We start from the raw sequence: 16,662 nt of genomic DNA, 5'->3' as shown, positions 1-16,662 counted from the left end.
ATTTGTACTTGTTGTCCTCCAAACATTCAATACTTTCACTGTTTAAGCAAAGTCTAAAGAAAGTATTCTGATAAGAATGCTGTTTATTAGACATCCTGCACTGTAAACAGGAAGTATCAATGTATTTAATGAGAACTTTACTTAAAATGGACAGAGGCATCTGCATGTTTGAGAGACAAGGAATTTCCTCTTTCCTCTTCACTCAACAGGAATGAAGCTGTTATCTCAGCGACTCAGCACAGCCATAACTCCTGAGTCATGCCTGAGCTGTTGTGCTCTCTGACAACAGTCAGAAGCCAATCCAAACAGAGTGATGGGAAGTACAGTGGCCCTCTTCACCCGAGTCATAACACAGTAGTCATGACTCAGCTCCAGCTCCAGCTCCGTTTGCCCGCAGCGGCCGTGTGATGGGAAGCGTGCGGCCCGGCCGTGGTGCCGCTTTGTGCCGGAGCAGCGTTTTTCTCTGCTGACCGTCACCTGACTCAGAGAAATGCTGAGCAGGGAGGAGTTACAGTGCACTCGAACAAAGGACGCTTTCAACACATCTACACATCAACTGTACTGTACGTGTCCTGTTCAGGCTATTGTACATATTATATGCTACATTTCTACCCACCAAGTAGATGTAATCAGAAGGACAGATGCTACATTATGAATCAGTGCTGTTTATTATTTGGTGGACAAAGAAAACACTTAAAAACATCCAAACAGGACACCTGAAATATATTCTCTACTTTGAATTTGAATATTTCAACACGATATCTGTACTTTTACTCAAGTCTGACTTTTGGGTACTTCCTAACACCCTGTATATCTGTACAAAACAGGTTTTAAATTGCAGGTAGCTACAGTCTTACATCAGGACTAGGAATGGGGCAAAATTTCAATACGGCAACATGTCGCGATACTTCCTCTTGATATACGATTAGAGATACGCTGCCGTAATATCGATATTTTTATTAAAACGTGGCACATTGGATTGATGGCACATGTGAACATGGACAAGTAGCAGTCAGTGTGTGTGACAAAGAGACACTAAGTTCAGACTCTGGATAGATACAAAGTGCTTCCGCTTTTTAGTTTTTTTTTGTATTTTTCAGTTCAACAGATATCGGGATGTATCATTACATTGTATCGTGGGTTACTCTGTGACTCTCACCCCTCATCAGGACACATTGTAGCTTCTTAAGCATCTCCAAAATGAATGATTCATCGTAAATTCATGTGACTCATCATATGTGTTTGTGGTTTCTCACTTCTTCTTCTCTTTATCGTTTGATATTCAGTCTTATTCTGGTGGTTAATTCACATGGACAATGTTTCCTTCTTTTAACTTTTTGAAGTTGGAAAAACCCGAGTATATATAGTACATATAGTTATGTCGTATAATCTATACATAAAAAAATGAAACTATAAAGTCTATTCAGCAGCTCTTCTGTGATGAAGATCATGTGAGATTGAATGGAGGGCGACCGCAGTTGTTTATACGTCGAAACCTTTTCAGAACCGAACACAAAAAAATTAAGCCTCCTGATCATCAGTTCCACATGCGAGTCAAAGAGAGAAGTTTCAGTTCTGCAAATAAAGTGGACCTGAAAGCAGGTTTCAGGAGAGACGGGCATTTAAAAAAAGTCCAGGTAGAACACAAACTGAAACCTGGATCATGAGTTGCTTTTGTCTACTCAGCTGATACTTGACTGCCTCTGACCTGTCAGACATCCACTCAGAGTAATGTATTCATGTCATGAAGAGAAATAATCAATTGAAGTGACAGGTGTTGCAAAAGAAGAAGAATGCGGGAAATAAAAGATGCAATGTCTCTGGTTCTGCTCTATCATTTGTTTTTACACTCTCCATAATGATTCCAACAGTTTTATAGGAGCATAATGCCAGATAGTGGACTGCCTGGCGCCTACATTGCCCACAATGCAAATTAGCCACCGGGTGACATCACTGGAGGCAATTTATCAGATTACATGCAGCTTTCTCTGAAGCCACAAAACACTTTATACTGCTTGTTTCTACATTTTCAGTAGACTTGAAAAAACACTTTAATGTGTAAAATTGGTTACGCTTTAAAAATGAAGACAATAATGACCATGAGCTACATCACAACTTCGTCAAAATATGTCTTTTGTTTTCATTGTTTTGACTGAGTGACCCAGCATTTGCATGTCATCCTGACACTCGAGTTATTTATTCACGCCAGCAGACCGTGCAGACGGTGTTGCAGGATATCAGAGGTAAACAGGGACAGCTTCGGCCGAACAAGACCTCACTCAGAATATGACTGACAGCCGCAACATAACATTAGGCTTTGAAAGGGGAACTGTATTTTATACTGGACAAAGACAAATCGCGCGGTCATCTGTGTTTTTTCAGGGTTTTCTCGAGCTCGGAGGGTGTAATTACGACGGGAAGAAACGGGAAGAAATGTGGCAAAAAGAAACAGAAGAAGAAGAAGGAGAGGACCATGAGAACGGTTCAGGAGGACGTGCACACACATCTGCAGAGCTCATCACATCCTTTGCATTACAATATTTCTTAAGTGACCACAGCTACAAACAAACTGCACAATCGGCTGCTTTGACTGCTGCTGTTTTACCCTCCTTCCCTCCCCGTCTGTGTCCTTCCACCAGCCTCAGCACCTGCCAGCACTTCACACACAGCTCAAACCACTCTGCTGCCCTGCCGCTCTGCCAAGGGCTCTCCACTACACACCGACAAGCTGCCGGCCGGCTCTCCCCTTGTGCCGGGTTACCGGGGGCGGGGCTGTCGAGGGGAGGTGTCTGTTACAACTTGTAATGAGATCTGTCGTGAGCACTTCACAGCGGCTGCTGTTGTTTACTGTCGCAAATGAAGGGACGTCGGAGAGCATGCGGGCTAATCCTGCAGCAGGAAACAAAGATGGGAAAGTAGTGCAGGGGGGGGGGCGAGAAATGTCGGTCAACGTTTGCTGCAGCTGCACATTTTAATTGTGCAGACCGTATCACAGAGTCATCAATGCGTAATGCAACTTGCCTGCAGGGAGTCAACTTTAACTGGCCATGAGCGCCAGTGGACCAGACGATCGATAGCAGCCACTGATTGAAATTCAGACGTTCAATACTTGTCCCACTTTAGAAAAGTGGAAGAGTGCAGCAGAACAAATAGCCTCTGGCCTCGGATTTCATCACAACACTCTCTGTCCGAGGACTCACAGATAGATAGATTGATTTATTCCCAACATTATCATCATTGTAGGTCCATAGGAGCGCTGCCTTTATCTCCTCTCCATGCACTCTTGCTGTAACCGTCACACTTAACACTGTAATATCAGCCACCTAGGAAGGCTGACTCCATTTGAATTAGATTTAATTGCCTTCAGTGTAAATAAAAACTCAAGAAACATCCTGTCGTCACACACAGAGCAAATAATAGTGACGCACCACCCTGTGCACAGCGGGGCTTCCTGAAGAGCTTCAACACGCTGAAGCTTCAACGTGCTGAAGCTAAACCTAAAGCAACGACAAAACTTTTTATTTAAGTCCACCGCCACCCACTCAGTCACATTGTGCAGAAGAGGATAGGTGGTGGAGAGAAATGGCAAAAAGAGACAGAGAGTAGAAGAAGAAGAAACATTTTTTAGTACTCTCATTTTTACAGATCTTGCTCTTGCAGTCGCGGTGATGGAGTTTTCAGCCGATTTTGCACGAACAGCAGAAGAAGAGCTGGGTTGTTAGTGTGAGCAGTGACTCCGACATGGCTGAACAGACAAAAGAAAGGTTATAATACGGTGCTGAACACGCGTTTGACAGTCAGGTTGGTTGGCCTGTGCCAAAGAGAAAGGGGCAACTTCCAGTAACTGCTGGCACATTTGCATGCTGTGCATTCAAAGCTTGCTAAGCGATTGTTGAGCTTACATTCAGGAACATCCTGGGAGTCATTGTCAGAGGGGGTGTAAACTCTGCAGCTTCACTGTGAGGTCATGCAGCCACCAGGGCTAACATTAAGCTAACTGATGACAGGCAGTAAACCAAAGGGCTGTCACTTTTTACTCCAAATTATGTACATATGTTCGAACTTAGGGAGAAAAGTTCATATTCCAAATTTGAAATGTATAGTCTTAAAGCGAAATTGTATGTCAGCTAATGCGTGATGCAGAGAACAAGGAAGTTATTGTACACAAACATTGTGATCTATGAGGCTACAGCCAGCTGCTGGTTAGCTTAGCTTAGCATAAGGGCCAGAAACAGGTAGCCTGGCTCTGTCCAAAGGTAACGAAGCACATCAATGCTCAATGATTAACACATTACATCTTATCTGTTTAATCCATGCAAAAGCATTAAGCATAAACATGGCAATATGCTGTTTTATGGGGGGATATTATCATTTCTTGGCCAGGAGCAGTAACTTCCTGGTCTCTATTGGTTGCCTGGGATCCAGAAAATAGTCTGGGCTAACTGTTTTCAGTCTTCATGCTAAGCTAAGCTAAGTAGCTGCTGGCTGTAGCCTTACATTTAAAAGGACAGGTGTGGTATACATTGCCTCATTTAGTCTTCAGGAGTGTGAATGTGCATATTTCCAAAAAACATTCAACTTTTGCTTTAAATACATAAGACGTGATGTGTTTTCTGTGGATTTAAAGTTCAGTGTGTTTAATCCTGTTGCAGGAGGGAAACACCCTGAGGCTACTTAAAGGGTCATTTGATAGCTCACACACCATCCTGGCCAGTGATGATAAATTATTGACTCCAGGTCGACAATGTGACAAAGGATGGCCTCCTGAACACGCTCTCTTTGTTCGGGGACCTGAAAGCCCCTCTGTCTGAGCCTCTTCTTCCACTCACTGCCTCCTCCCTCCTTCCCCACTCCTCTCCTTTCTCTCCCCCAGGAGCTCCACCCACACAGCTACTGAATGGAAAGGTGTGCCCGCTGCCTGCTTTTACCCACAGTATCTGTTTACTCAAAGCTGCTTTCACTTACATGAGACGCACTGCAGCTGCTCCTGTGAGGAGGCTTACGGCTAATACACTCACATGTTCACAGACTCTCCGTGAACAGTACTGTATGAACACCCCCTCGGCTTCAAAGGGAGGCTTCGCTGCGAGCACATGCACTTGAGAACGCATGTGGTTTGATTAATAGCATTAACGGAGGAAAAACCCGGCTACATCCTTCCCATGTGGTGCAGGAAAATTCCTTAGAAACATGCAGACACATCGCCTATAAACCCCCTCTGGGTGCTATTGAAGACATGTGACCGTAAGTGAGTAGTGGTTCCAGACATGGTCGAGCATCGTGCACTCTTGGCGCAACAGGAAATGCACCCTGACCCCAAATCCCATGGTGGATGTGGAATCTAAAAAACTGACGTCTGAGGTCTGAAAATCTGCCACCGAGCTGCAACTATAACACTAACCTCCAGTCTGTGCAGGATGAAGTGGCAGAAACTATGAAGCAGAGCAAACCCATTCAACCCCACGATAAAGTCATCGAAATTCATTCCACAATCGGCCTTCAAACTGTTTTAATGGCCTATAACCGAGAGCTTGGAGCCGATTCCTGTATTCTAAATTTGGAGCGTGAGCCTGAGAAAATAAGCTATGCAAGAATTTGCATCACGGCCCTGGCATTTGGGAGCCGTTCAGATAAGAGCCTGGTAATTGCTCACATTTGACTTTTCAAACAGTGACTTCTAAAAAAGAAAAAAGAAAACGAGATGGCATGTTCAGCTTGATGAGGGAGAATTAGCTTTCACCTTCCTGAAACAAATAAAGGAGAAACTGTTCAGGGAGGAGAAACAGCAAGTTGAGCATGAAAATGTTTCCAGACCATGAAAGGATGCAGAGTTTTGCTTAGGTTCAACCGTCTCCGTTCAGACGTACAGAGCTGCGATCTGCTTTCTCAATCATTGGCACTGAAGCAGGTATTAAACAAAGGAAAGTGGTATTGCAAAACACAGACGAGATGCAGTTCACAAAGGGAAATTGTGTCCGTGTCTCAAACTTGTTGCACTTGATTGCTGAATTGCGAAAGATGAAAAACAACCTGTAGGCATTTAAAGAGGTAAGGTAAGTCTAGGATGTGGCTTATTATTGTGTAAAGGTGCAATAATAAGAATTTTAGCTAGTTAGTTTTAGTTATCATCATCTGAAGTTGAAGAAATAACAGTTTTGACATTGTGTTATGTTGCAAGGCATGGCAAGCATTCCCCCCATCTGAGGCCTGAAAACCTTCTCCAAAGCTCCTGTGTTAGCAGTGTAAACAACACTTACATAATACTCCAGTGCTCCAAGTTCCCAGGCCGCTAGTTGCACCGTTAACCAAGCTAACTAGCTAAAGTAAGCAACCCCCGATAGCACACATACGTCTTATGGATGTCAGCGGAAGTTACATTGGAAAGACGTAGTATGGGGAGCGTTTGCTAAATGCCGACGTCTCACCAACGTCTTTGCCAATCATGTATGGTGATAAGGCCTAAATATATTGCAATATTATTTTCATATCTCCCAGCCTACATGTTATATATGTTCTCATACTGAGGGGAACATGAATTTCTTTGCCAAATTTCATGTCAATCCATCCAAAAGTTGTTGAGACATTTCATTCAAAACCAGAAATGTCAAGTCATTAGGATTCATCCCCTGGGGACCATGACTGTCTGTACAAAATGTAATGGCAATCCATCCAACAGCTGTTTGGATACTTGAGTCTGGACCAAGCAACCACTACTGTCATCCCTAGAGCCACATCACTAGTATGGCTAAAATACAAATTAGCTTGTTAGCACAGTGGTAAAGCTGCTGTTCAACTTTGTCAGGGATTGATCTGTGTGCGCTGTCCCATTGACTTTTCTTAGGTAAACACTGCCACCAGTTCGCCAACAAGAGCCTCAGTAACACTGCACCGGAGAACGAAACCCCCTCCCTGAGACGTGGAGTCAGGTTATGTAAGAGTCATTAGACACAGGTCGGTATCTTCTGACATACCATACATCAAGGCAGGAGCTTCAGGCTGTAATGGGTAGACGGTTCTCTCCCGACTGAAAGCTTCTCATCAGCAGATGACTAGATGCTTCAGTTAATTATGAAACGTGCTCAATCAAACTCTGACCGGTGTTCACGCGGGATCGGCTTACAGCCAGAGAGACAAAGGAGAAGGTGGTGGGATGAGGAGGGAAGTCAGTAGAGAAGTAAGCTTGTTAGTTGCGACTCAAAGGTTTGAACTCCAACAGGAAAAACAACAAAAACACGTTCAAAACTCAAGAATCGTCTTTAGTGACAGTTTGACTCAACCTCTGATCGTACCCACTAGCTGAGCTGGGAGCACTAACATAAAACTTCCTGTGATGGGTCGAGTGGATGGCTGGATGCTCCTGGGTCCTCTCAGCTGGGGTGTCAGCCTGTGACCCCATCAATCAGGACAAACGAGACAGGGCCCCAACAGCGTGACCGGGGCGGGATGATTGGTTCGCTGGGGAGCTCCTGTTGGGATTTATAGCCCAGCTGCGTTAACCAAGACAGCGAGCGGACGCTGGACTATCAGCACCCAGGAGTACGCCAGACTTCTACTACGTTATCTCAAATTTCCTATTATTTCAAAGAGAAAAGCAGCTGCCCTGACGGATGACTAAGTGACTGACAAATGAACACAGAGCCGTCACCTGCCGAGAAACAGACAGAACAGACAGTTGCTCACTTCCCTGAAGCATCTTTGAATCATTCAGTGTTGGCATCCGACACAGTTCACAGCTTTCTTTAGAGGAACAGTTTAAAATATGCTCATTCACACTCTCGTTGAGATGTTCGATACCTCTCTCATTCCTGTCCATTCAATGTGCAGCAGGAGCGGGCAGCCAGTTAGCTTAGCTTAGCATGAAGACTGTAAAGAGGGGGAACTGCTAGCTCGGCTCAGTCAGCAGGTAACAAATCTGCCAGAAGCAACTCTAAAGCTCACACAATACATTTGTTTGTTTTATCTGTAGAAAAATAGACATAAAAATGATATTTTTAACTAAATTAAAGGCAATGTGTAAGAATTTTAGTTTAGTAAAAATTCAAACAGTGCGTCTATGTATTGTGTCGCAGAGATAACAGCTATCTCCAGACCTGATAACCTGATAAAGCTCCTGTGCAAGCGGTGTAAACACCAAGACTCCCTCTGGTGTCTGGCTAGCTGCACGGCTAACAGAGCTACAAGTAGCAGCAGCAGTTAGCAGAAGTTACCAGCCCGTATTTGTTGGGAGTATGAATTCAACAGGTGGCCGATTCTTACATATTGCACCTTTAAAGATAAAAAAGCAGCGTGATCACAAAGATTGGAGGCGGAGGAGAGTTGACACAGGAAGTAATTAGACGTGCAGTTCATAAAAACATAAGTCACAAGTGCAAGTAGTAAGTAGCAGTGACTTCTCAAAGGTGCTCACAGGTGCATGGAGGGTTAACCGTTTGGACACATCCAGGCTGCAGACTATATGCTAAGCTAGGCTAACAAGCTCCTGGCTGTGGATTTACATTTAGCGTATGAACATGAGGGAGGTCTTGATCCTCTTGTGTAAATGTTGCAAATTTCCCAAACGTTAAACTGTTTTTATGAAAAAACGTGAGGAATGAAGAGAAAAGAGAAGTTTTATCTGAGCGGCTGGGGATTTACTGAGGGCTCTGAAAGCTTTCAATAAGTCTCAAACACTTTATGTTAACTAGAAATATCATACATGTGAAAAATTTCAGGTGATTTCGACATTTAAAAGGAAGAGAAACTACAGTGTTACTGCCACAGCAAACCTTTTCTCAACTTTCCCAGAGGACCTGAACTGATGACCTTCAGATGATTACACTGCTGCTACAATCACTGTGTACTTGCTTGATAATAACTGCATGTGAGTCTAATCAGGGTCTCAATGTCAGGCTGCAGGATGGAAAACATCACATGACACAGCCCGTTTATTGAATATGGAAAAAAAAAAAACACAAAGTGACACTCTCCAGCACGCTCATGTTTTTATGTAGTGAAAAGAAGCAACATTTCAGCACATAACGCCTTTATTAGTGCAGAGAGCCGAGCCGGCTGCCACACAGAGAGAGAATTCACTCTTTTGACATTCCCTGCTTTGTCACCGTCCGTCTGTGGCGCTCTTCTCCTTTTGTTAAAAGAGGGCTGCGCAAGGTGCATCATGGGAACAGAGGAATCTGATGACAGGAAGCATTCTGTGAGGTGGCCAGAGCTGACATTACACATCCTATTATGCAATCTAGCCAACAGCTGCCATTGGGGAACAAAACACGTAACTTCTTTATTGGCTTCTTACTAGAAGTGAAACGTCACGCAGCCATTCATGCTGCTGAGTCAGTTTCCTGAACCTTGAGACTTTTTCTGATACTATAATTTAAATACTTCTGGGCACAGAAAAGGAAAGAAACTTAATCTTGATGCGGTTACAGTCCGTATTATTTTCTCCAGATGCAGATAAAATGTCATTTACAGTAGATGTGGGTCAGGAAGCTCGGTTCGGTCGCCCGACGCAGCGACAGCCCCGCCCTGGCAGCGCTGATTAGTCAAAGTGGGGAGCGTGAAGTAATGATGACAGATTCGCTTCGTGGGCAGTTCCTGTATATCTGTCACGCATAAAGACAAGTTCCTGCAGGGGCGACTAATTAAGTCCTACGTCACGATTCGTCAAAATGTGTTGACCAACACTGCCGCTGCTGCTGCTGCTGCTGATTACACTCCACAAGGAAAAATCCATGAACTCAGTCAGTAGGTCATATGGAGAGATGTGTATCTGATATCGCCTTGATGTTGTTGTTGTTCCTAAAGCATCACGATGAATGGTTTGTATCCCGTATGGAACATATTGTTACACTGTTCACTTTTTATTTCCCGATTCTTTTCAGTTCTGTCAACATTCGGTTAGATTTAAGGGACAAAAGTACTCGGATAGGTTTAGGAAACAAAAATACTCTGTTAGGTTAAGGGAATGAAGATACTCGGTCGTTTTTAGGCAACAAAAATCCTGAGTCGTAAAGCTATGATGCTACAAAACAACTGATTAGTCTGTTGCAATGATGGTCCTGAAACTACAAAACACCAACAAGGACAAATCAGCTCAGATCATGCTGAAGAGACGCACCAAATGTCATAATTAAGCTTGTTTTGTTGTGTGGTCCATATCTGTCAGAGCTGAAGAATCTGAGCCTCAAAGCCACAAAATGAGATAAAAGTTTTTTTGGCAAAAGTGAACAAGTCAGGAAAATCAGTTGATCTCATCTGTGACCTGGCTTGTACAGTCTGAGCAGGGGAATGTGGGTGTGAGCACAGAGGTTTGGGGTGTGGGAGATGGGGAAGTGGGAGGCAGGAGGCGGGAGGTTTACAGGCAGGGCCTGATCGAAGCAGCTCATATCCTTATAAGGGAAAACCTGGACAAATTAGCTGCGGCAGTTAACACCTGAGCTCCACCTTCCCGCTATGAAAACGACAGAAAAAACAGAGACTGAACGACTGATGACGTGTGTTTGGTTTTGCTTGTTTGTTAAAACACATAAACTCTTGTGTTGTTTGGGTGAAAGCATGCGGGCGCTGCAGCTTTAAGTCACATCTGGCACAGTGTACCTGAGACACCTGGGTCTGCCGAGACGTTAAGATTCCAAGATAAGAGGAAACCAGCGCCCTCGTACTCAGGGGGTCAGGTTAAGACTTGCACCGGACTCAAAATATTTTCAGCATTCTCTGACATGCCGGGCCTGTGTGAGTCAAAGCGCATTGCAAAATAGAGTCAAACAGAAAAATCTAAACCTGCGCAACTTCTTCTCTGCTTTTTTTTATTTCTAGCTTCAAAAACTTCAACTTTAACATTTGTTTTTGTCTTTTTTTTGTCAGGATCGCTGTGGTGATTCAATATTTGCTGCTCAGTTATCACTTCTTGACAAACAAATGAAAGGTCTTCAGGCTATAGAGAAGTAAAGCAACACACAGGGGAAGAAAACTGAACAAATGTGAGCTATTATATTCCAGTTATATGTATATGGATACGATTGTTGACTTCTACTTCTGAGCTGCACGTCCAAAAACCAACTACTGTTGATGCCTTCTTGTTTCTCTTTATGTTTCTGGCATCTTTATCGACATATTTCTGTACGCTAACCTGGAAGTTAGCATCGCCCTGGTTCCCTCGACAAAAAGCCCCTATAAACAAAGTACAACTTCAACGTCACCGCCACAAGGGTCTTACTACACTATAGTTAACACACTTTACTACAAATTGATCCATCTACAAGTTTACAAGTTCGAGTAGTTTATAGTGAGCACACGAGTCTCCATGTTCGGCGTGATGCGTTCAGGTCCCTGGTATTTTTATGTCATAGAACAAAACATGAAAATATCTTGTTTGTTGTTGTTTTAAGACCTTTTTAGTGCTTGAGCCTTGCTTGAATGAACCAAACATCCATCTTAACGGCTCAGGAAGCACCTCCAAGATCCTCTGAGCTGTTGGTCGATTCATTTAAACACAAAACAGGTCAGAATTTTAAACATCTCACGAAGACTAATAGTAATTTACTTGATGAGAAACAATCAGCCAAACATGAGAGGCTTCTACATTATCTCTTCATCAGCAGCGGGGCTGATTGCTGAGGCCTGGAGGGAGTTTCTGTGTGTGTGTGTGTGTGTGTGTGTGTGAGACAGTCAGTAAACTACACCCGAGGACAGAGGTGCACACTGTCATCCCATTCAGCCTGTAATTGTGTGTAGTCTGATCCCAACATAACCACTTATCACGGCTCTCTGCGGAGAGGAAGACATGAATAAAACATTCCCGCTCTCTGCAGGATGATGAGATCAATGAGGGTCACGCAGGCCCAGAAATGTCTGGGTCATCAGAGGGAAAGTATTTCACCATGACGGGCCGGGGGAGACGTGTAATAAGACTAAACTGTCAGGTGCAAACTTTCTCTTTATTGGCAAGACAGTTTTCCATACTCAAAGGCAATAAAGAAGCAGCAGCAGCAGCAGGAGATGTGTCCTCTGCTGACTTGTGTTCACACCTGACATCAACCCCTGCATACCTCACCCTTTATTTCCTCTAATTCGACCGGTAGCAGCCTGTAGAGGATGACATAATCCAGGAAACCAGAAGCCCTGAAAGCAACAGCAGAGCAAGAAAGAAAGAAAGAAACTTGGGGGGGAAAAAGTTTTCCAGCGGCAGCGAGAGGGGCCGATTATTACCATTTTTGGGCACGCTTGCTCCCATGCAAGCCCAGCCCAAACCACAGCGCTTACTCAGATTCCACAGCGCTTTTTCTTCCCCGTTTTCAAAGCGGAGGACAAGTACGGGGAGCAGTGGAGAGAAGTTAACACCCCTTCTCGAAACAGACCATTCATACTCATGTCTGGAGAGGGAGAGCAGCAGCTGTGAGACGCGTGTGGACGATTTGAGCTTGTTAACGCGATATATGGACGTCTCAGTGCGCACGAAGAGGTTATGGAGCTCATATAGCAAAGCGGTCATCTATTCAGACGTGTGTTAATAAACTAACTTCGACAAACAACTTAGAAAATAAACAAAAAAATATGTATTGGCTGTAAAAGTCAGAGCAGAACCCGTGCGTAAAGGTCGGCGTCATTAAGGGGACGCACGGTGGGTTTACCCCCCTCCACACACACCCAAACACACACACAGACACACACACTCCATCCCCCGGTTGTTTTAAGCATGGCCTAATCCACGTCGCATCATAAGCCAGATGACAGGAGGGGCCAGTCACACACCATATGCAGTCAAGCGCATGGCTGACATCTGTTGCGCTGGGAAAGGTGCGCGCCCTGTCCAGTTTTTAATTGTTTTTCTACCCCCTTTTACACCCCCCCACCTCCCCCCTCCTGCTGCAAAAATAATGGCCGGGCCTCCTCCTGCTCCTTCATTTAATTCATAACGCTATGCAGGATGTGCTCAAGTAAGTGTGTTGCCAGATCTGGAAGGCGAGAAAAGTTTGAGAGCAGAATCAGCCTCCTGATATTAAAAAACAAAAACGTTTTTTTAAAAAAGCCGGACAGGTGATGACCAGAGCGATAATTAGTCTTATAATAAAACTTAACAGCTGCCGGCTTGGTCTCAATCTGCTGTCAAAGAAGTCGCCATAATTCAAGCGTGATGATAATAATAATAATCAGAGTATAAATCAGCTTTATCATGATGATCATCATGAAGCAGCAGCCCCACTTCCGCACCTTTCCACCGGAGCTAGAAGGAAGTCAGTCTCACCTTTCTCTGCTGCTTCTCCCATGCAGGATCCAAGAGCAGATCCCGATCCCAGTCATCCTCCTGGGGCATGTAATTCTCGTCTCCATCATACTGATCCATATTGTATCTATAGAGCTTTATATATATATATTCAGACGCTTCTCTCGTGTGTCCCCCGGTCCTCGGCGAGGTGATGTCTCACAGCTCAGTCTAGTCTCCGCCACGCATTCAAGACGGTGTGTGTGGATGAAATTAACGGTCCACCCCCGGCTTCCCTCTCTCTCTCTCTGTCTCTCTCTCTCTCTGTCTCTGTGTGTCTCTCTCTCTCTCTTTCCCCCTCCAACTCTGCCTCTTTTCTCTCTCTATCTGCTCTGGTTTCTGCCCAGCAGGAGCACGCAGCGGCAGGCAGGCAGGCAGGCAGGCAGTAGGCAGGTCCAGTGGCGACGGAAGACAGACGCAAAAAACTTTGCCTCAGACAAATTGAATCGATAGCCGACCGAGGGATCTGATTGGAGGCCTCCGGGAGGACAAGACCCGCCTCCTCGAAGCGGATTGGTCGGTTCCTCCGTCAGTGCGGAGGCTTTATATCCAAGGTTGACTGCATAGGTTGATCCGAGCATCTGACTGTGTGACTGCCTGGGCTGTAATCAGAGTAAGAGAAGTGTAACGCGTTACTCTAAAACTGGAAACTTATATACACACAAAAACAGGGCATCCATACTCAGTGTTGGAATGTAACTAAGTACTTTTACTCAAGTACTGTACTTCAGTAAAATCTTTAGATACTTGTACTTTACTTGAGTATTGCTGCTGTGTACTTCTAGTCAACATTTGTGAATACTTAAAGATGGAAATAAAATGTTGTGAAGTACAAAGTAACAGTATTTTACCCTTAAATTGTAATTGAGTACATTTTCATTGTGGTATTCAGTCATTAAAACATAAATCCAGAAGCCCCAAGACCCCAAATTGATTTATCTCTGGTCTTCTTGAGACTTGCATCACACTGGATGAGCTGTAAGGAACCATTATATGTTTTATCTCTTAAAATTAAAAACAAGTCTCCATCTACTTCAGTTGTTGAGGAGAACGCTGTAACACTGTTTTGCTGTGAAGCTGCAGAAATGTTTCGTGGACAACGAAACTTCACCTGACTTTCCGTCAGCGTAGAGGATGACTGAATTTTCATTTTTGGGTGAACTCAACCTTTAAACTAAATATTCAAAAACTCTCCTGGATCAGTTGGAAAATGCATCGTCACAACAATTCAAACAGGGCTCTATCATGGGTCATCATATGATAATGTTATCTGCATTGCTTTAGATTAAACGCCACAGAAGGTTATATAAATTATGTAAAATGAGTTTGACCTGAAACATCTACTGCAGTTAAATACAACATACAGGTTCCAAGCAGTGTTATAGAAAGTACCCAAAATCATACTTGAGAAAAACTGAAGATATCGTGTTAAAATATTACTTTTAAAAGTTAAAGTCTCCCACACAAATACCTGAGTAAAAGTCTTAAACTATCTGATAATATATGTACTTAAGTATAAAAAGGAATTTTCTGGGAATAAATGTAGTAGTATGTAGTAGTAGTATGTAGTAGTTAAGTTTTAAATGTACAAGTAAAAGTTAATTATACGTATAATTATATATATTTTTCATACTATCAGAATCAGGGTTTTCTATCTGACTATAATATAATATGATAAATTAATTTAAACATGCACTTTGGCTCTGCTGCAGCAGGTAATCTGTAAAGTAACAAGTAACTAAAGTTATCAAATAAATGTAGTGGAGTAATAAATACAATATGTAGTAGAGTGGAAGAATAAAGTAGCAGAAAATGTTACATGTGTACAAGTACAGTACTTGAGTAAATATACTTAGTTACATTCCATCACAGCGTACAAGTGATGTCATTATACATACAAAAACATAATATATAATGGTGAACACTGCCAGAGACTTTTGCCAGTATTCACAGGTTTTGCATGCAGGACTTGTACTTGTAGTGGAGTATTTTTCACAGTACTTTTACTCAAGTATCATAAAGGATCTGTATGACCTACTTCTTCCACCACTGTCAAATAGCCCGCTGTTACCTGCACCGTGCAGTTTGCAGTGCACTTGCATTCATTGAGAAAAGAGAGGCGAGTCACGACGCAGCTCCTCCTGTAAACATGTGAAGCTCAGGCCAGGTCTGTCTGCCTTGTAAGGTAAAGCGACTCTCTCTCCTCTCCCTCTCCCTGTCACACACACACACACACACACACACACATTCAGTCACACACACATGCACAGAGAGCAGGAAAGATGCCGACACGGGATAGCCCTGACAGGAGGAGAAAGTGGAGCTCTCCTTCCATATATGGACAAACTTCCAACGGTAAATGTTTGGGAAAGTGATGTCACGGACGGAGAGCAGGCTGCCAGCTCACTGCTGGTCCCCGGGTGGAGGAGGCAGTCTGCAGCTCCTGTGTGGAGCAGAGGCAGCCCGGTGCTGGTGGTGAGAGTCAGGGATACAACAAAACCAAAAGTAGCTGACTGCAGCTGGTTAGTGTTGCAGTCGTGTGATAATTAAGACACTTTTTCATTAGCTAATTATCCCACAGTCATTTGAAAAACAGAGTGATTCATTCAGATCACATTTAAATGATCAGGGGAATCTAAAGAGCTGTGAGGTTATATAGGATGCAATGCTCCTTATTCATGTTAACACATGAATATTAAGGCCAGCGAGGGAAAGTCTACTGCGCATATTCATAATTCTTACCCTTATTTGAGCACAATATGCTGAGTTTCTCTTATCAGAAATCACTACATTTATTATGATTCATCCAGAGGGGAAACAGGAGTATCTGTACCAAAATCCATGGCAATCCATCAGCACGACATTTCACTGTGAGCTCCGAATGTTAACCTGCGAGATCACCAAAGTCAACTTGCTTCATCCTCTGGAAAACAAAGAATTAATCCAAAAGTTGCTGAGATACTTAAGTCTGGGGCCAAAGTTAGGGACCAAGTTACACGGTCATCCCTCGAGCAATGCTGCTAGTGTGACTAAAAAGGTTTTTAATTATTACCTTTTTAATTTGCTAATGAGTTTTTCTATCGGTCGTCTCTATCATTATGTCATTTAAACCCACAGCCAGTACACCACACTGAGAATTAAAAGAGGTCCAGGCCACAGAGCAGCAACAGGAACTCTAATTGGCCAACTGACAAAAGATTCGCTTCCTCTCAACGCAGCAAATGACGGCTTATTAAACGCATCAATTAACCCATTATAATTAACCGCTGAAATGTGTATAATTATTCTGGTGGCACACTCCAAGACTGCGCAGTTCGGTTTGGGCTGGACTGGAGACGTTTCGCCCACTCCAGCTACTTGACGTCAACATAATGCTATTCAGCAGAATCCCAGAATATCCTGTGAAG

The 16,662-nt window shown here is 43.6% G+C and overlaps 1 protein-coding gene across 4 annotated transcripts in view; it reads right to left on the bottom strand.

The window, feature by feature from the left end:
• Positions 1-13,649, bottom strand: part of actn1 (actinin, alpha 1) — a 52,399-nt gene extending 38,750 nt beyond the window's left edge. For all 4 annotated transcript variants that reach the window (XM_084381721.1, XM_084381723.1, XM_084381724.1 and 1 more), the window contains exon 1: positions 13,238-13,649. In XM_084381721.1, the coding sequence (XP_084237847.1) occupies positions 13,238-13,336 (99 nt within the window). In that variant the 5' untranslated portion in view covers positions 13,337-13,649. The remainder of the gene's footprint in view (positions 1-13,237) is intronic.
• Positions 13,650-16,662: the final 3,013 nt, after the last annotated feature.

The sequence above is a fragment of the Pagrus pagrus genome, assembly GCF_965226575.1.
Source record: "Pagrus pagrus genome assembly, chromosome: 18".
In the NCBI taxonomy this organism is placed as follows: Eukaryota; Metazoa; Chordata; class Actinopteri; order Spariformes; family Sparidae; genus Pagrus; species Pagrus pagrus.
This window is presented reverse-complemented; position numbering and strand designations above follow the sequence as displayed.